Source organism: Pleurodeles waltl, chromosome 6 (assembly GCF_031143425.1).
Source record: "Pleurodeles waltl isolate 20211129_DDA chromosome 6, aPleWal1.hap1.20221129, whole genome shotgun sequence".
NCBI lineage: Eukaryota > Metazoa > Chordata > Amphibia > Caudata > Salamandridae > Pleurodeles > Pleurodeles waltl.
In genome coordinates, this window is record NC_090445.1 from 1,424,149,525 (window position 1) to 1,424,170,446 (window position 20,922).

At 43.1% G+C, this 20,922-nt stretch overlaps 1 protein-coding gene across 2 annotated transcripts in view; it reads left to right on the top strand.

Moving 5' to 3' along the window:
- Positions 1-513: 513 nt before the first annotated feature.
- LRMDA (leucine rich melanocyte differentiation associated) overlaps positions 514-20,922 on the top strand; it is a 2,333,900-nt gene continuing 2,313,491 nt past the window's right edge. For both annotated transcript variants that reach the window (XM_069240796.1, XM_069240797.1), the window contains exon 1: positions 514-754. In XM_069240796.1, coding sequence (XP_069096897.1) covers positions 704-754 — 51 coding nt within the window. In that variant the 5' untranslated portion in view covers positions 514-703. The remainder of the gene's footprint in view (positions 755-20,922) is intronic.

Consider the following 20,922-nt stretch of genomic DNA (forward strand, 5'->3'; position numbering starts at 1 on the left):
CCACATGAAATATATGGTAGGAAAAGACGAAATTATGAGGCAGGGTTGACCAATTTATTCAGCAAGAAATGTCCGGTTACCAATTTACAATGCCAGTAGCTCTAACTCAAGAAAATGCGAGACCTATTCCATTGCAAATGCTTGTTGTCAGAATACAACTTACAAAAAATATCCATTGAGAGAATGACTTCCCGCGCTCTCTTGTATCGCCACAACCAATTAAACTGTTATTTCTGTCCTAAAAATGTGTCAGGGATACACAGTGTGCGCAGCGAAAAACAGATTAGTACAGGGTGACTCTGAGCATCCGGGACTCCTGCTACGTTGTGCTCGCATTGTTTTGAAGTTACCTCCTATCTGAGGTCGTTAGAGCAGATTCAGACCTTCGTCCAGAAGGCTGGTGGGCCCACGGAACGCCAGCAGACCTCTGAGCACAAGAAGCCAGCGCGGCTGTTGTGTATGGGCTAGAGACACGTGCTCAGCTCGGGAGCGCGCACTGTAATCAGCTGACCTGCTGAGAGCTGCAGAGTGCGGAAGAGTCTGAGGACTTCCAGGGGAATAGCGCGCCTCACACTTTACACACAGTTCAGGAGCACCTCGCAGGAGACCCGCCTCACACACAGTACCAGCACCACCTGACACCAGCACGGGCTTCACTGAGGGAGGGGAGGCAGCGCGCGCTAGTGACATTTGAAACAAGGTGATGGCGGGCTACCCAGAGGCAGACTCGGGGGCTGTGAGGAATGGAAGTCAAGTAAGTGCAACTTCCTCTCTGCACTCGTGGGCTCTGGGGTGGCTTACATTCTGGCCAGTGCAGGGGTATGGCGTTCAAGCCAAAGCAGAGGCGTTTTGTGAGGGTCAGGTAGGCACGATGCGACGAGGAGGGGGGCTTTAGGAATAGCACGTAGCTTCTCTGTAGGTATGTGTGCATGGGGCATGATTCAACTACACATACTTGAACGGGGCCACTAATAAACTACGAAGAGCTATCCCCCGGTAAACGAGCCCCTGCCCATCACCCAAAGTCCTCGTAGATTTGTCGGGTGGGGGGATCTGTTCAATACTGCACTTTTTTCTATTTCTTGTAGTCACTGATATTAGTATATGAAACCATAAACCTCTTGCAGGCTGCTGTGCACCACAAAGACATACATTCTAACTTGCTAAGGGCATCTAAAGTATGCATTTTTATTTTCTTGCGGTGCAAGAGATCCTCGTAATTATAGAGAACTTCACATAATTTCAGACGCTTTTCGGAGGTTCACACTAGTGCAAGGAAATGCTGGCTAAAGGACCGTTCACTTCAGCAATGGCTCACATGATGCCAGTAGCAGACAAGATTATTGCACAGTTAAAAGGCGCGCTTTCTCCATTAGAGAGAGTGTCCCTCGTGTTCCCCAAAAATATCACGTGCAAAAGAGCACAGGACGTGGACACGCCCCGTCGAACAGAATAAAAGCCTCAGTCACAGTAAAGGACGTAGGCTTGTTCTCTGTTGAACATTCTATATACATTTTATCTTTTTGTAAAGAGTAAAACTGTAATTTTTGGTTTTATATCAGTGGATTCCCTTTCCTGCAGAAGGTAGTTGGGCAATAGGATATTCTTGAAAAAATTGCAATTGTGGAGGCTGTGCAGAAGCAAAAGAAAAGGGGTCTTAAATTATATAAGGAAGCTGTGACGTGGCTGTAGCCAATAAAGCAGAATATATCACTTTGCTAGAAAGGCCGTTTCAATTCCTTTGGGTGCCTCATAGTTTAGGAGAAGAGTCATCTTTCTTGAAGGCGTGCATTAAAAATGTTAGCAACATAGTGTGTGCAAAGATCAAATGTCATGTTAAAAGGACAGTACAGCCTAACATAATCTCAAATCACTTTCCACTTTTTTGCGGATTTCATGGTGCAATCATTTTAACAGAAGTAAACAACACAGCCTATGTAATGGTATTTTATTCTCCCCACAGACATGTGACCTCTAAGAAGTAAAAAAAAAAGTGCTATATAAATGTAATGTTCTGCTTCTGGTTAGATACCACATGAGGTGTCACCTCTCCTGAATATTGGTCGCTCCTTGCGCTAAATGCCTGTTATAAAGCATATAGCACTCGGCCCATCTTCTTCCTTTCATATATTATCCATATTAAATCGCCATAGCCACTCCGCTGTGACAATGAAAAGGCATTTGTTGGTTTGCTTATGACGTTAGTGTTGTATGGCAATTCTACCCACAATTTGGCATTTGCTTCGTTTATATGGTTACATTTTGGGATGTCAAGTTTCATGCAGGTCAGTCGTCTGGTGTGGGAGGCAAGGGGTTCAAGATTCCCAATCAATTTCCCTTACTATTCTTTTTCTCACCCCTCCAGCAAAAGCAGCAGAACGGAATTCTACCCAACTTACAATGGAACTAGAGTTTTACTTAGAACATTGCCTATTTGTGGTTTAGTGTAAATCCAACCAGATGTTTTTGAAATGTTTGTGTAACACACCTGTGGTGGACAGGCTTGAACGGGTTAAACTGTAGTACAGTTTGATAATTTCTTTGTAGTTTAATGGTGTATCCCCTCATGTCCTTCAGGTTAATACATTGAAACATGAATGGACAGGAAAACGTTTTTTCCCTTTGTGTAGTGCCAGATAGGAGATCTTTGGATCACGACTATCTTTACTGCCTGGCAACAACGGAAAAGGTTTAGTTGTGGTGGTCATTACAAGATTACTCACACAACATCATGCCTCTTGAAATTACGTGTTATGAGGCTGTACTGGACACTGGGACATCTCCTGACCTCGAGGAGGATATATAAGGTCCAAGAGGGGCAGATCTTGCCCCGTAAACAAGGCCCAGGTGTCTCTTGTGGGACTCACAGAACTGCCCAAGTTATGCTGATTTCATTAGTGTACTTTATATACTGGATTCTCATATCTTGATACGAAGAGCTGTGAATTAAAACTAAAACAGTATTTTAACAATTTCCTTTTCTTGCCACTGATTTACAAATTCTGAAGTTACTCAGGGGGTGGATCACTGGTGAGAAAGCACAGGGCTCAGCCTGTGCAAAGCAGAGGTTGAGCAAATAAGGGTCTGGGCACAGAAGCTGCTAGCAGGATCGCATCCACTCCTCCACCAACAGCTGGAGGCCACGCACAGTGGGGTCTGGGGCTAGGGAGTTTTGTGTTTAGAGTCTGGAGAATCCTTGTGGCAAACCATCAATCTCCACACTGAAGATGGGCTCAGCATGGTTTGTCCACAAGATGGGTTGTGCTTGGATCCCATTGGCCAATCCAAAGGTGCATGACCAAAGGCCATGCACATCAGACCTGGCCGCATGCAAGCTGGGCTACTCACAGTGTAGCCAAGCCCTGCTGAGCATGGTCCAAGGCTATATTCAGCCAGCCATACTTTGCTGAGCAAACATAGCTCACACCCCATGCACTGGTTTTGAGCTCACAATACTAAAGATGATAACGCATATCTCCTTACCATATACATCTTAGATGACATAAATAAGGACACCCTTCCTATGCTTTACAAGGAAAATGAGGCAGTTGCACGAGCCTATTTGTCCAGTGGAAATGGGGAATGCACCAAGGGCCTTAATAATGAGCAGAACTACCCTCAGCCTCCACTGAGCACAGATATTCTTTCTTGAGATTGTGTCAAATGTAGCACTCTGCATTAAAGGGAAAAGGACCATTTTAGTTTTTTCAGACCACAGCATCTCTTTTTCCACTCTTCCAATGTGCTAAGATGGGCTTTCTTGAGTAGCAGTTTCCTGCTTGTCATTGCCACAGCCACATTCGTGCAGCTCTTGGGCTATTGCCAATACATGCATACGTTTTCAAGCCTTATCTATAAAAGTTTGTAGCTGCTTCAGAGTTCTTAATGGCTTTGGCAGCCACCTCTCTGGCCGTTCTCCTACTTGCTTGCTTGCTTTTCCACTTCAAAAGAGGGGACATATCTAGGCGTGGCCTTGGATTTGCCATAAACGTTACATTTCTGAATAATGATTTTCGTTCTGCTAATGAGGTATTCAGGGCCTTTAATTTATTTTATGCCTGACCCTCGATCTGTGTTTTACTACCGGCCTGGTCCGGTAGTTTTTATCAGGTTCAAGACTGAATCTTTTTAATCACTCTGTGCAGCAGTGGGGCTGCAGTTGCTGAATGCATTGTGAAATCGCCTGCCTCCCTTCAGTTTGACAAAGGTAAAGACCAAAAAGTGGATTCTGTTTTTGTAGGTGATTGGTTGCAACCGAGCTAATTTAGGATTTCTATTACAGTGTAGTGTATTGTCCGTTTATTTGACTGCTGGGGTCTGATCATGGTCAGTGCTTAATTTGTAAATAAAAACGTGCCGGCGCCCAAAGCCCTCCTCTTAAACACGTGGCTGCTGCAATTAAGTTTGTGAACACGGAATACTGAAGGAGCATAATCCTGAAGCCATCTCGGGCCTCTTTAATCCATTTAAAGCCACTCCTCACCCCTTCAGATCACTCTTGCAGCTTTCTTCTTTCTTCCTTTGTGACGCTTTTTCGTTTTTTTCCTCCTCCGCCTTTCCCATATGTCATTTGCTCACAGTAAATGCTGGGGCAGAAAAATAAGTGCCGGCCCTCAAAAATAAGTGCTGGTGCTCCGCACCCGAAACAACAAGCACCAATTACGCACTGACTTGGTTTACCTATACAAACTAGCATATAGAAATATGCGTTTGTTTACATGCTGTGAGTCCAAAAAGTAAGGTCATTGCAAATCTATAGGTCTGCTACGGATCTCAGTATAGATATAATCTAGATCAGGGATGTTACCCTTACAGATCACCTGGGCACCATCAGTATTCCTCTTTCTCAATTGTTCTTTTTGTGTAAATGGACCAATCATTTTCAAGTTGTACCATTCTTAAGTTATGGCAAAAAACAGAGAGGGAGAAATGAACCCACTCACTTTCCCCAAACAGTAACAACTAAAAAACAAAAGTGAGTACTCTACCACCAAGTAATGGTAACTAAGATACCCTCCAACTCTGTCCCAAATTTGTGAGTACCTTTTTCTTAGTAGAAGACGCCTCACCCACCAACCTAGTTGGTGGCATTCTTCATCATAGAGGCCCCACCCCTGATGCCTAGCACGTCGGGGGGGGGGTGCTTCAACTCCTGATAACAATGGAGCGAGTATTGGTATTGTGAGAAACCCTCACCAAGGAAAAAAGTGAATACAAATTTTCTATAGGGTAGCCACCATTATGGTGTGCTTTAATACTGGCACTCTTTTGACAAGATTAAAAACACTAGTGGATGCACTTAAAGGCTCAATGTCCTAACACATTATCAATTATATAGGTGGACATGTTTCAGCCAGTTCCTCTTGGTTGCCTCTGAGTGTCAGTTTGACTTTTTTCAGGACCTGGGTCGATGCATCCTAAGGCAAGTGATAAAAGCTATTTGTCACTCACCGCTTATTAATGCTTTATCACTCCATTCAAGTATACTTTCTGATCAGTATTTCACCACCTGAAGAAGCCTCCTGTACTCGCAAATTAATCAAGGGTTGACACCCACCAGTGCATCTTCTCGTATCCCAAAGTATGTACAGAGCTCCAGGGACGGCAGTAGGTGTTTTTCACATGCCTTAAGGTTCATGCAACCCAGGTCCTGAAAAAAGCCAAACTGACCCGCAGTGGCAGCTAAGAGGAATTGGCTGAAAGATGCAGTGATGTACTTTATGGCCAGGAAGATGGGTGATATGGTATTTTACTTTATGGGGTTTTATGTTCTGGGGCCAATGAAGAGTTGTTCTTGTGATGGAGTCTTGTTCTTTTGTGATGGTGTGTCCCATTTATCTCCATCTTTTTCTCATAATGATAGTGTCCATGCTCTCTTGCTTTCATCTGGTGAGGACTTCCTGGTTGGAAATGGTTGAAGGCTGACAGTTTGGTGTCACGTTTTTTCATCCACCACCATTATGGTGAGAAATGGTCTGTTATGCTCCAGTCTAGTATGGGGTTGTATATCGTCGTGTGTCAGTTGTGATTTGGTGTTATGGTATATTGTGATATTGCATAATTTTAGGGTGGGATAGTATGAGACGATGTAGCAATGTATTATGTAATTTGTGGTGTTGAACTGTGCAGTTTCACTACGTCCTTTCTCTTTTGACCCCTTCACTTCTCATGTGTAGACTCATGAGTGCAGTTGTGATATTCATAAATTATTTTCTTTGAGGGGAACCTCCTTATTCTTTAAGCTTGACATCCTCCCTTTCCCAGAAGCCTGAATCCTTCTTCAGCTTTAGTTGAGAGGACCCTCCAGGCTCTTCGGGCTTCACCCTTCCATAGTTTCTGTGCGCTCTGCTCTTTTGGAGTAGTTTGGTAGAAATCAAAGCATTGATTTTGTTTATCTGCAACAGTACTCTTAGTTACTCGTCCCTCCATATTCAAACAGCTCAATATCTGATAGATTTGATGTTATTACATGGTAAATTTAGTTGAAGTTTCCTTTTCTAGTGTTGGATCTACTTGTTTGAGTAAACTCGCCACTCACTAAATTCTTGAATCTGGAGCTGAGGACCTCAAAGATATAGGGCCTGATTACAACTTTGGAGGAGGTGTTAATCCGTCCCAAAAGTGACGGTAAAGTGATGGATATACCACCAGCCGTATTACAAGTCCATTATATCCTATGGAACTCGTAATATGGCTGGTGGTATATTCGTCACATTTGGGACGGATTAACACCTCCTCCAAAGTTGTAATCAGGCCCATAATGTCAGGCCTCTGTCAACACAGCCCATGTCTACTTGTAAGGCACCAATCCTTCTCTGTGCCTAGGTCCCTACTCCAGGAACATTCCCGGTGGGCACATTGAATAGGGTTAAGACCTTCTCTTCCTCACACCCCTGGATGCTGCACATAAGTCCTTTGAATATCCCCAACAAGTAGTTCATGCTACTTTTCCCCTTTACCGCCTATAATCTTCCTTAGGTTGTCTAAGGGTTGTTTTTGTGTGTTGTTTTTGTGTGTTCTACTAACACTGTGATTCCACATAGCGTGGTTGGGTGAACCACTCAATAGTCCAGTGACTGCTGGGCATGCTGGCAGTGCCCAAATGCCCGAGCATTGCAAGGGAGTGTTCTGTCCCACCTATAGTGTACTGTGCATCTTCAGGTAGTGCTGTGAGTGGTGCATGGTAGTACGCTGTCTGCATGAGTGGGAGCCCCAATACCTGGATGCACTACTAGATGATGAAAAGATATGTGACTCCCAGAAAGACTATTGATGAACCCGAGGTTGCTGGATTTGATGCTCTAGATTTGGACCGGTGTTGAAATGGTCTCCACGGTATGGTCAGGGGCAGTATCCTTGTTCTGCCTGTTATGCAACACCCTACGGATTTCTTCTAATGGAATATGTGGGTTGGCCACCACTACTTGTGGCTTTGATTCACATGGGGGCCTGAAAGCTTAAATGCAACATTCCCACTTTGGCATCAGCAGTCAAAGAATTGAGTACCCAGGGGTGTGAGAGAGCTTGAAGCCCAGCTAAGGGGGAGCCCACTATCTTGACGTTCTCAGGCTCTCCCTCCTGCACCCAGTTCCTCCTTAGAATTCTCACTTTGTCTCTGTAGTCTCAATGGATCTTAGTGGCAGGGGACCACTACCCTAGTAGAATTGATACTACACCATTACCTCTCCTTCCCTTACATTATCCAATATCAGCTCGAAAAATAATTAGATTCAAATCATGAATTATATACTTAATAATTTAATTTGATTTACCTTAATTCCATATAATGAAATGTTAATTAAAAAAATTCACTTAATTTTACTTTCTTATAAAAAAATGTCCATTGTTAGGTTTAGGGTTATGATTTCAAACTAAATTAGGGTAAATATAATATATGTAAACATAAATACTAATACAACGCATATTGAATTTGCTGTTAATTAAAAATAAATGTATTATTTACGATTCGCCATGTAATGGACTGGGGTCTGGGTTGGGATAGGGATCAGTTTAGGGTTAGGTATGGGTAATTTATTTTTAAAATCCAACTAATGTATTGTTTACATAATTTAATTTATACGTAAATCTGTTTCATTTAAATTTCACAGACTAAGCATGAACACTATACAGGTACGTTACACCAAAGTACCATCCCCGGCAGAGGTAGGAAACAGTTGTGACTGGAGTAAACATCAATGCATAGTTTCAACCTCAGCACTGACAGAGCAACTATAGAAAGGAAAGGGTAGCAGAGAAACAAAAGAATAATAATCGAATAGGTATTAACCTGGGGCATCCACGCTGTCTCCCCAGTGAGGACCTTCCAGCTCGCTGCGCCAAAGGTTTAATCCGTAACCCCATCTACAATAAACTTCACCAGCTCTCCTTGCACCACCCCTCAAACACACTATATTCAGACCCACAGTGTCCAGAACCTCCTTGCCTGCTGCTTAGCATGAAGGGGTATTGGATACCCCACTGATGCAGTCATGTCCCTGTTTCTCTGTTCTTGCCTAATATTCATCAACTCCTTCTTTCTGGTCATGATTGTGGAATCATGCCTGGGAACAGAGACAATCTTGATTCTTCCCATGTCACCACCTGTTTCCACACCACTTCCCCTCGGTTTTTGATCTCTCACCTGAGATGATTTACAACCTCTGTTGCTAGCACTTCTGCATTGGATCAATTTCTGCTGGGCATAAAAGCGTTTAACACAGTGTGTTGGCTCTTGTGCTTCAGTCTACCCAGGAAGTCAATACAGATCTGAGGAGTTCAACTCAAAAAGATTGGACACAGTGACTTCCACAGGTTATTCAACATCTCAGTCTTCCTTTTAAGGACCATCAGGTCCTCAGTGGTGTTCGAGTTGAATGGCTTTGCCTCCTGAATCTTTGTGTTTCTGTTATGTCTGATCCTTCAAATCCTGTGGCCTTTTTTACAATGACATCCACTTTTTGTTCCAATGTTACTGTCATACCAGGCAGCCCATCATATTTTTTCATAATGTCTTTCAACGTTGTTTCAATGTAGCCCGTCTCCTCCATTAGATAACAATGCATGGCATATTGTCTTTTTTCTCTATTGATTGCAAGGAGTAACTCCCCTCCTTCATTTTTGTGCAGCACTCTGTGGAGAAATTATTTTTTTCTGTCTTTCCTTCTGCCAGACATAGTCCTCTCAAATCGCCCGTATCAGGGGCAAGGTAAAATCAGGACTCAATTACACCACTTCTCAGTAAGATGTTGCTCACCACAATCTGGTGGGCAACACAGACAGTGAAACCCCCAGCTCTTTGCCTCACTATCAAGGTTCCCCACATAACAAAACACTCAGCACAGCAGCGGGCCCACATCCAACACTGCCTTTGACAATGTTTGAAAAGTGCTCTGATACCCTGGGGTCTTGTCAGTGCTCTATAAATGTCTTTAAATAAATAATCCATGGCCCAGTTATTACTTGAGCGTTGACCTGCAGCATGGAAGGAAACATATCACTCACTTGGATCGCCTTCCAGGCCCTCAAGACACTTCTTCAGCAGTAACATTCTCATTGTGGTCCATGTTAGATCTCAGTTGGCATGCTGTGCCATGGCCTCCTCTTTCTGTCAATCTTGCTCTGAATACGTCTCATACAATTTAGCTTACTTAACAACATACAATGATTACAGTAATGGGTAGGATAAGGACTAGGGTGAGACACACTAATGCAATTTAATTAATGATTTATCAACATTGGACAGGCTAAGCCAAGGATGGACTGGCTGTATCAGGCATCGGGTGTTTCCTCTGGATGCTGGAAGGGTGGAACCGGTTTTGTAGCAGTGCAGCAATTTTAAAAGCACTGCAGAATTCCTTGTATATCCAATAGTTTTCAGCCAGCAGTAAAAGTGCCAAGATACTTCTGGTGATTAATGTAGCAGCTGGTGCGAGATGGATGTTTTTTCAAGCAGCACTTTTGACTTGTTTAATGTAGTGAAGAGGGTTACTATTCTTGCTGCAAATAATGTGTACTATGCAGATAACAGAACAGTATTTAAGTGCAATGCTCAGTGGGTTACTTATTTTGTTGCAGAGAATCTGTTGGAACTCTGCAATTCATAAGTTATAATCTTAATGTAGCACAGTGAGCTACGAACTGCCATTAAAGAGCTGCATGCAAACTGCATAGTACAAGTAAAAAAAATATTTTTCACAGCTTCCGATTATCCTAATTTTGTTAAAAAGGGTTTGTTGAGTAGAAATACATTCTTAGTAAAGTCAACCCTAACCACTGTATTACATTCTATATCCTGAGTTGATATTTCTCCAGACCAAGCACTCTTAAAAAAATGCCTACCATTATGTGAATCCTACACCTTGTAGTCCCCTTTTTCTTATGTAACATTTTTATACACTGATTTACACACCTGTGATTCATTGTCTCTGTATGTATGTGTGATGTAAAGTGCTCCAACAACCTCTGCTGGTAAGAGAGGCGCTATGAAACAAATGAACTACATATGAGAGAGGCGCTATGGAGATTTGAGGCGCACTGTTATTAGGAGATGGTGAGGGAATCATCCAAAAATCGAATAAAAATTGTCGTATCCTGGTGCACTGTAAGGTCATCATTTACTATGCTTTAAAAGCAAATACAATTGAATATATAATCAAAACTGTGTTGTAGAATGCATCTTCTTTGCTATTTCCTCCCCAAATGTTCTTGGGGGTGAGTGGGAGACAACTCCCCCTTCCCCCTCAAGCCCCATTGTAGTGGTCAGGCTCGCTTGCTAAGCACCCTATGAGTGCTGGTCTGTCAAAATTTGCCAGGGTTGATTTTGGTTCCCAGTCCAGCCCTGGGCTAAGCATTAGGATTATAGTAATGTTTTCTTAATTAAATACATTTAATAAACATATAAATAATTCTGTATTTTATTGGTCAGGAATAATGGTGGGGTAAAGACCAAAATGCATTGCAAATGTGTTATGGCACATTAACTTAATACATTCAAATGTTTCAAATATTTACCTGCCAATACAGTAGTAAATCCTAAGTGCCCAGTTGTGGCCTGAGGTCCAGCTCTCAGGGGCGTCTCTTTGTTTAGACCCAATTGTGGCCTGAGGTCCAGCCCTCAGGGGCATCTCTTTGTTTAGACCCAGTACTCTTAGACGCTGGAGTAATTGAGGGTAGTAGAGACATTGATCAGACTGTGTGTCTTGTAGCCATCTCTAACTTGCCACCTTGAGATTCATTAGTGAGAGATCCTGCCAGGTCTGGACCACCACTGGGGCTGCCCCTTCATGTGTCTTAGAGCATTGTGCTGTGCATCCACACAAAGACTTCTTCTAACATCTGAACATGTGAAGTAAACCTAGGAGAAGTGATATTTTACTGTCCTTTACACAAAAATGGTGCTATATTAGATGCTTTTGCATTCATTGTGACATTGTCACCACTGTCACTTGCTTAATATTGCCTTACTCTAGCACAGGTGTTGTTAATTGGTTCAGGGTTGATGCGCCACTCTCTTCCTACTCCTAGCTGCACCAGTACCTCGACTTGCTTCGTTTAGCTTTCTTCTAAAATCCAGTTGAGACGCACAAGGTTACAAGCCAGAGAACACACAATAGTGCACTTTATTGCAAAATTATAAAATCTCGAAATGTTATTTGCAACAATTGCTCATTAGCATCAAGCAAAACAAAAAATGGCTTCAGAATCCCAAAAGACACTTCTATACGGAAGAAGGTTATTGTGACTGGAGAGTATGACAGTTGTCCAGATGGTTCTTCCTGCTTGTGTGCTTGGGGAACAGAAAAACTCAATGTATCTACAAATGTCCAATGGCAGCTTTGTGATAACTTCCTGCAACGTTTCACAGCAAAATGAACCACTGAGAAGCCCACCTCATTCCACAAGAGGACACCCTTGGAAGAGGTGTCATGCCACAGCTCAGTTGTAGGCCAAAAGGGTCAGAGGCTTGACTCTTGTCCAGGTTGTAGGTTGCTTCGGTTTGTGACATCCACATTTCTGGGAGCCTTGGAGCATGAAACTATCTGGTTGGCCAAGATCGAGGACGGAACCTCCAGAGAAAAACAGAAGGTGTGCCAGCTAGCAAGCAAATCGCCTTTGTTAAATATTACTATTATTCGTGAGCAGTGTTTCTAAATGCGTGGTGCCTTTAGTTGAGCTGAATTGCACAACATACTACACCTAGCCAACTCTACCAGCTGTAAGTGAGCTCCTCTACTTTTTTTTATTTTTTTTTTAATTGGGTCATATTAACCTAAAGAAAACATACATTAACATTGTATACAGAATTCTGCCAAATTTCAGTTCCAGTGAGATTACATTAAGTATGTTTGTCTTATATGTTGTGTCTTTACAAATTTATCCTTTTTAGACTTTCTGTATGCTGACTCGCAGGTAGGATAGCAGTAAAGCACCTCCCCTTCTGTCTGCCTAGGGCAACTTTTTGTATGGTGCCCCAGCCATGTTTTGGGGTCTTAATTTTTGTTTCCACAGTTCTCCTTCAGGTGTCTTTTGACTTGCATCTCCTCTGTTTGCTTTCTGGGCTCCGGTGGAGAGCTGTTCTTGTGATGGAATCTTGTGCTCCTGATGGTGTGTCCTATCCACTTCCATCATTTTCTAATACTGATAGTATCCATGCTGTCTGCCTTGCATCTGGTGAGCAATTCCTGGTTGGAGGTGATATATGGTCCGAGGATACACATAGTACTTCTCAAGTTACTGGTATGTAAGATTGACAGTTTTGTGTGTCATTTTTCATCTTCCCCCAGCATTGTGATCAATACGTAGCTCTTGTAAAGTCTCATCTTGGTGTTGGTGCTGTACTGAGACCTACACACAATGTTCAGCATCCTGAAGACATTTCTAACTTTGTGCCTAGTTAGGTGAACTCTTTATTCATGGCTAGGTCCTCTTCAACCACCTTTTTTTTTGTAAACAGGGTTTATTAGTTTTCCGTAAAGTAGAAGGTCCATCTGGGCAAGGTCTTACAGCATCATTTCCACACACAAGTAAGAACAACAGTACCATGTGCCCAATTTCCAAGTCATTGTATCTAAGCATATTGTTGCATCTTCTACACTTGATATCCACTGTTAGCCTTCAGCAACTATCATCAACAACAACCCACCTATCCAGGAGTTCCGTGCGATCGTGTTATATCCTTTACGCACAGATAAGAAACACACCTTGGGCCCACTGCAGAGGGCCTAGGTCATCTGGCGGCACTAGTCCTGTGGCCATTTGGAACACCCAGGATTTCTGCCAGTTCACTTTAAGGCCTGATAGTCACCCATATTTTTCCAACCTGCTCTAGCCCGAGCTAACTCGTCCGCAGTATCTTGCAGAAATAGCAGCATGTCATCGGGATATAATGCTACCCTCTCCCAATGCCTCTTGACTTTCAACCCCTGTAATAAGTTTCCAGGCAAACCTCGGCTGCCAGTGGCTCCACAGCCCAAGCAAAAAGCGGGGGGGGACAGAAGGCACACCTGCTGTGTCCACCTCTCCACCCTGTAGCTATGTGATATCACCTTATTTGTCTGAACTCATGCTATTAGGCCCGTGTATATCAGCCTAGTCCAGAGCAAGAAGCCACCACCCCAGTCTCATTAGCGACACTACCTCATACAGGTATTCCCACTCTAGGCTATCAAATGCCTTTTCTATGTCAGCAGCCATGACTGATGCCCCTTCATGGTCAAGGGCCTTATGTTCTAGAATGGAGAGAAGGTGTCTAAAATTGAGGGCCTTATTATGTCTTGGGATAAACCCAGCCTGATCGGGTACACACGCCAGTGCATGTGGGGGAGCAGGTGTGTGGCCAGTACTTTACTGAGGATTTTATATTCAACATTCAGCATCGAAAGTGGACTCTAGGCTCTGTAATCCCAAGGGGGCTTACAGGGCTTCAATATTAATACTGTCAGTGCTTCCTGAGTAGTGTCAGGCAGACAGCCTATTGCCTGGCCTTCATTATACAATGTTTCTAGTTTAGGGGCTAACTGGTCTGCGTAAGTCATGTACCGTTCCGCAGGAAACCCATCTGTCGCTAGGGTTTTCCAACGTACCCTGCCCTTTATTGCTGCTTTAATCTCTTGTTGGGTGATAGCCTCTCCCATGGCCTCTGTCTTCTCATAGGCAAGGTGTGGTAGCTCTAGTGGGTCTAGATACTTCATCTCTGATTCCGCCTCCCAGATACACGCACTCAAGTATAACTGCGTATAGTATTGAAGGAAGCAGTCATTAATCCCCTCTTCCCTAAATTCTCACCCCCTCATCTGTCTCCAGTTTGAAAATTGGAGTCCTTGTCTTTGTGGGATTGGCCAGCCAAGCCAGCAAAGTGCCTGGCTTGTCCCTCTACCCATGTATGCTCACTATGTATCCCCTATAACCAAAGGAGCGGAGCCTCTCTAACTTAGCCGCTATTTCCTCCTTATATAGCAGGGGCTGTTGAAGGTAAGGGTTTTCTGGCCTCTGCCGCTTATTCTTGCGCAGTTCCTCCTCAGCATCCTGTACCTCCTTCACTAAGGTCCACCTAACTCCCATTTCCGTCACCAAACATTGGCCTCTTAACATGACTTTAAATGCCTCCCACTCTGCCTTTGTGTCGAAGCTATCCCTTTGTTGGCCTCAAAATAGCCATCTTTGTTTTGTCTTATTTCCTCCCAAGTGACTTGATATTATAACATTTCAGGTTTTAGCCTCCATGTGTGTATCCTAGCCCTAGGGCGGTACCGGTCGCAACTCAGGAGAATCCCTTTATGGTCAGAGAGTCCTCTTCTTCCATCTTGATTGGTTAAGGGTTTGTGATGTTGAGTGACATAACCTCCAATTTCTTAATGTTGATCTTCAGGCCCACTTGATATACATGGATATTGAAGCAAGACATCTTTTCCTGTATATGCTGGTGTGTCTAAGAGAGAGGCTAGGTCATCCACATACTCTCGGTCCTCCAGTGTATAGAACAAGGTCCTTCAGATGTCTCTGGCTTGGTCTTCAGTTGTGCATTGCATCACCCAGTTGGGGACTAGGTTGAAAATCAACTCTAACATCACTCATCCTTGTCTCACACCAATCTTGACTTTAATGCTTTACTCACTATCACCCACCTTGCAGTTAAAATTATCATAGATCTTGATGAGGAGGAAAATCTGCTGTGGTATGCCATAGTTTCCCAGGATATGCAAGAGGCTGTCATGGTGGATACTGTGAAAGGCATTCTGAAAATCAATGAAGTTGATGTATAGTTGTCTCTGGCACTCTGTGTACCGTTCTACGATGTTACCCAAAGTAAGAATCTGATCAACACATCCTCATCTTATGGAACCCAGCATATTATTGTTCTTTTGTCCACAAAATGTGCTGAATAATGAGTTTTTTTTTTGTTGTTGTCCTCATTCACCTCAAACTCCAGGTATTCTCTGAGCTGTGTTGATTTGTGCCCCTGAGCTTTCAAAGCAGACCTTTGATCAGGAAAGGCCGTATATCTCTCACCATGCCCTGTTTGGGGAGCAGTGCTACCTTTGCAGCCAAGAGAGCAGAAGGAAGGTGTGATCATTGGACGAGATGTATGCTCTTTTCCTTATTACCTGATAGCCCTATGTGACCTATTGTTGTTCCCTGACCCACCTCATCACTGGCAACCAGAATTTCCTCCCCTTAGAGACACCACGGGCCATATCAGTCTTTGAGGTGCATCAAGCCAGCCTGCGTAAGGGGGGGAGGGGGTGATTCCTCTACCTATTTTTGACATATTTACCTCTTGATTAAAAGTATAGAATAAAAAAGCAGCTTTTTCATATTACCACTCAACTCTTCTGGCCCCTCTATTATCCCAAAAATAATTAGAGAAAGGCTCACCTTGATGTCCACCCCACTATACTCAAGATGGTCTAAACCACTTCTTGCCAAAATGAATGTATTGCTGGTCACTTCATAAACATGTGGCTATCTGTTGCGTTCTTTAAGCCACACTTTGCACATTTGACGTCTCCCACTCTCCTCATTTTCAAAATCTTGTATGATGACAGGCAGGAATATAAATGGAAAAAAGATGGTTTCTTCTCAGTTGAGCGGTTTTAAGAACAGCAAATAAGGTGTGCATCTATACTTGCCACATATCTTGTAGCTGCTCCCGCAGCAGGTATCCTCCCCAGAGGTCTTCAGCCAGCTTGAAGTCCCCGTCCAAAGTCTCTAAGATTGCCCAGTACCTAGTGAATATTCCTTGGTCCCTGGAGGTCCCCTTGATAGTTTCTCTTCAAAAAGGTTTATAGACACGGGTTCGCTCAGATACTCTTTGACCTGCTTTTCAACTGTAAATACTTTAGCCTAGACAATTCCCCCTCTCTCTCCTGCCCCCTCCTCCCCTTTTCTTTATATAGTTATTATAGTTACTGTCTCAGAAGAGATCTCCCTAGTAGTAAAGCCAAATTGTCTTCAAAGCACTCTGTGGTGCCTGGGGAATCCAAGATGGGGGCAAGCAGCTGTAGTATTCTGCCTTCATTGCTCTCCTGATACCTAACCAGACCTTTGTCATGGCTAGCAGCACTTTCATTTTTACCTTTTTGAAGAATTTTGGGTCTCCTAATTAAACAAAAAATTATTTGCAGCCCCTTTAACACGACCTAGCACGTCTTTAAACAAACACCTGATCTCTGAGGAGTTGGGTGAATGAAAATGCATCCTAGCATTCTTTATTTGGAAGTCACAAGCATGGTACTGCAGGTCTGGCAAGGTGAGACCCCTTTGTCTCTCCTTCTGCCAACTTTTTCCATGAAATCCTAGGGCCCATATATGCCCATAAAAACTGTTTATTGCCTGCCTGCTGAATCTTCTCAAAGGAAGACTTCGTTATTTGTAGTGGAATTGTATTGAAGAGAAAACTAAACTTGGACAGAATCACAAGCTTCAGCAAACTAATTCTCCCAAGTATTGTCACCCCTGCATCAGCTTACTGGATTCCGCTAAGACTTTCTTTAGATTCACCTCTGAGATTCTTTTTAATATCCTGCACGACCTTAAGTTCCAAATAACTCCCCTCACTTTTAATTAGCTGGCTGTCCTTCCTCTGATTCCTGACCATAATGTCAGTGTTCCCCACATTAACATGATACCCTAAAACCTTACCAAAATTTGTAGCTATACCCTGAGGTCATCAGCATAGTGGGAGACTTTTTTTTTCTCCTATCCAAGGCAGTGGAAAGGGAAGACTGAAATATCCTTTCTGATCCTAATAGTGAGAAGTTCAATGTTAAGATTAAATAAGAGGGAGGAACGGGGGCATCCCTGCCTAGTGCCTCTAGATATATTAGAAGAGGTTAAGTTCCCATTTGCCAAAACCCTTGCAGAAGGGGATTAATAAATCTGACCAACCACCCTACAAAATGTTTCACCCAAGTTTATTGCTTATGAGTTGTGCTCTGTTAGACCCAATTAACTCTATCAAAAGCCTTCATTGCATCCAGTGTGAAAACCGCAAGTGGTGCATCATAGGTGGTAGCCAAAGCAATGGCCCAATTCAGACTAAAAGTTAATTCATGAAGAAATCTACCTCTTACAGACTCCTTCTGATCTGAGTGCAGGAGTCCCCACCACCGCCCACTTAACCTATCAGCCAACACCTTAGCAAATAATTCATAGTCAGTGTTCAAAAGCTAAATCGGTCTATGTGATTCACAACACCCAGGGTTCTTCTTTAGTTTGAAGATCAAGGTGATGGTTGCTTCATTTCAAGATTTTGCCATCATCCATAATCTCCCCAAACTGGGCTGTCATAGCAGGTAATATGAGTCCCCCAAAACTTTATACAGTTCCACTGTTATACCGCCCGGGCCTGCCGCTTTACCTCCCTTGCTTGCTTTTAATGCTGCCCTTTTTTTTCTCCCTGAGAAATGTATTTATTCAGATGAGCCTGTTCCCTGGATGAAAGACTAAGCAGGATAGTCGTCCTCAACCAGTCTCTCACCTCCTCCTTAGCCGCAAACTTCTCCTCGAATAGAGCTTGCAAAGAACCTCTGAGATGCCTTCTCTATGTCTGAACTACTCTTTCACATTTCCCCAGTCCACCCAAATACAATCTCTCTAATAATGTTTTGGACTCTGTCTGTCTTAATTTCTCAAGCTAACAGCTGCCCTGCACTCTCTTCATACACAAAATGAGCAAAGCCTACTTGCTTCCCATCTCTTTATTATTTTGGCCTGCAATACTTTCCCAAGCTGCATCCTCAACTGACTCAGGTTTTTCTTTAGAGAAAGCTTTCCTTCTGTATGTACAGTTACCATTAGTTGGTTCTCACACTTAGCCATCTCTGTCTTTAAAAGGCTCACTTCATGCCTATACTTCTTTTTTCCCAAAACTTGAGAGGCTTTTGATTTTTCCCCCTTTTAACATATTTAAAGGTGTCCCAAACCACAGTTAGGGGAGCTGATCCCATATTGGCCTTAAAAACTTATTCTGCATTAATACGGAGTTGGGAAACATCATCACAATGCTGCCGTAACGTGTGATCAAGAGTCCTTCTCCTTACCACATCCTTCAGGGAGGGCTTAATCGTTGATATCGCTGCTGAGTGGTCTGATAGACGGGCAGCCAAATAAGCAATATCGTCAACTGCCTTGCTTAACACCTGGTTGATCAAAAAAATAATAAATCTGGGATGCGTGCCCATACTTTTTATTGTGGAAAACACCCTGTTGTGCGCCAACTCTCTGCCCCCACAAATCACACAATCCAAATTGCTTCATCATCCTTTTGAGATAAGCCTGTGATTTAGGGGAACCTATTGATCCACTTCGTGTTGACCTAATTAATCTATCATCTAAAATAACATTGAAATTCCCTGCCATTATAACTCGGTAAGAAACATAGAGACAACAAAAGACCACCTTAAATGATTCAATTTCATCACAGTTTGAACCATAGGAACCCACTAATGTAAGGATCCTATCATATGCGTGAAACATAGTTATAATCCACCTCCCTGATTTATCAGATTCTGCTTCCAACATGACCACTTTGACCTACTGCTTCCCCAAGATGATAGCCCCGTTAGTGTCAAAGTTATGGTCAGTACAAGCAAAGAATTGAACCCATTTTGGGGACTTAAACAATTCCTCACATTTGACTTTAGTCAAGTGTGTTTCCTGCAGGATTAGTGTTTGGGCTGGAGAGTCCCTTAAATATTGTAAGATCTTCTCCCTTCTCCCTTTAGTACAGGGTCCATTACCATTCCATGACATGATCTGGATTGATCTGCCGCTTCCTCCAGGCCTATATCAGTTCTTCCCATTTGTTGTATCCAGTAAAATACCAGTTGAGGTGTTTGAGGATTTTTTTATCTTTTCCCCCCAAAGCTCATCTCACCTCCCCCCTGCATCACAGTGGCCTAGGTATTAGTCCAATTTTAGAGCACCATTGGAAAAACCAGGCCTTAAACAGAAAGATAATAAATATATTCTTTACTTGTAAAGCCCCTCCTTACCACCAAAATAACACCAAGATAATGCGCCAAAAGTAACACATCCAAAATGGGAATACCCCACAGCTCAGGAAACATTTGATTTCATACATTTAAAGCCTTTCAGGCATCAAAGCTCCATCCCCTGATGACGTTTAGCAACTCATCCGTTGCACTTTGATCTCTCTGGTTATACATTTTATTACTATACATTACTCGAAGGGAAGCCGGAAATCTGAGCTGAGGCACTTAAGCTCTTAAATTCCTCCAGCCGCCTCTCTAACTCCCATTGCCTGTTTATAGTTGCTTGGGACAGACCTATCCTAATCTCAAAGGATAAATCCTTCCCTCTCAAAGATTTCATTTTTAATGGTTTCAGTGATATCTTTCCCCCCTTTAAGAAATAGGTCTGAAAGTTTAAAAGAAATGTATGCAGCTTCATTTTGTTTGAATTTCTCCTAAAAGGGTCCCTAGAAATCCTCTGGATATCCTTTGCCATTTCTTCCTCACTGTCTTCTTTCAATGTTCCTGCCTTAATGAGGGAAAATACATATGCCTTTGGGTACTCACCCTCCACCCCCTCTGGAACATTTAAAATTCTTAGGTTATTTTATCTTGAGCTGTTCTCCAACTGGTCCAGTTTGTCCTACATCTCCTGCTCACTGCGCTTCAGAGACTAAATTTCCACCTTATTTTTCCCCAGTTCCACTCTTATGACTCCTGCTGGCTTCGAGGGCCAAGGTTCTGATGGTCAAAAGGTCAAACTTTTTCTCAAGAGCTTCACAGACATCCCTTATTTCCTCTTGGTTTGCTTCAGAAACAGCGAAACCCCTTTTCATCTCATCGAACGTGATTAGATCATAGACTTCAGGGAGGTATTTAACTGTGCCGTTGGTCGATCTTTAAACTCCAGGGCCTTAAAGGAAGGCATCTCCTGTAGAAGATCCTGTGAGGAGTCAGGAGAAGGTGCAACACCTATGGGGGCAGCTACTGTATCATTTCTGAGCTGGTTACTGGTTTTCTCTCCCCACTTGCACCTTTAAGACTCTCCTCCGTAACCTTAGACGTGTCTCCCCCGTTCCTAACCTCCTAATTTCACCTCCACTCACAGTGATTAGCAGAGTTTATACCTTCTCTCTAGCTTTTTCTTTAGCTTCACTAAGGGGTCCCCTGATATGCAGCACTGTCGGCAAAACCTTAAAAAAGGACATAACGAAGTAGTAACTTTTGGTTTCCGTATTGAAACATCTCTTCTACCTACTTTACCCACTTTACTACCAGTTCATAAATAACTTCTTACATGGGCTTGTCGTATTTGTCGATCTGAAGGTGCAGGGCACTGTGATCCCAGGAGAACCCCCACGCCCTTAAATTCTGTTGCTGGGAAAGTGGGAGGTAGTTTTTGACAACTTCTCCCAGCTGAGCTGTGCACTTTCCAACCCCCACTGTTACC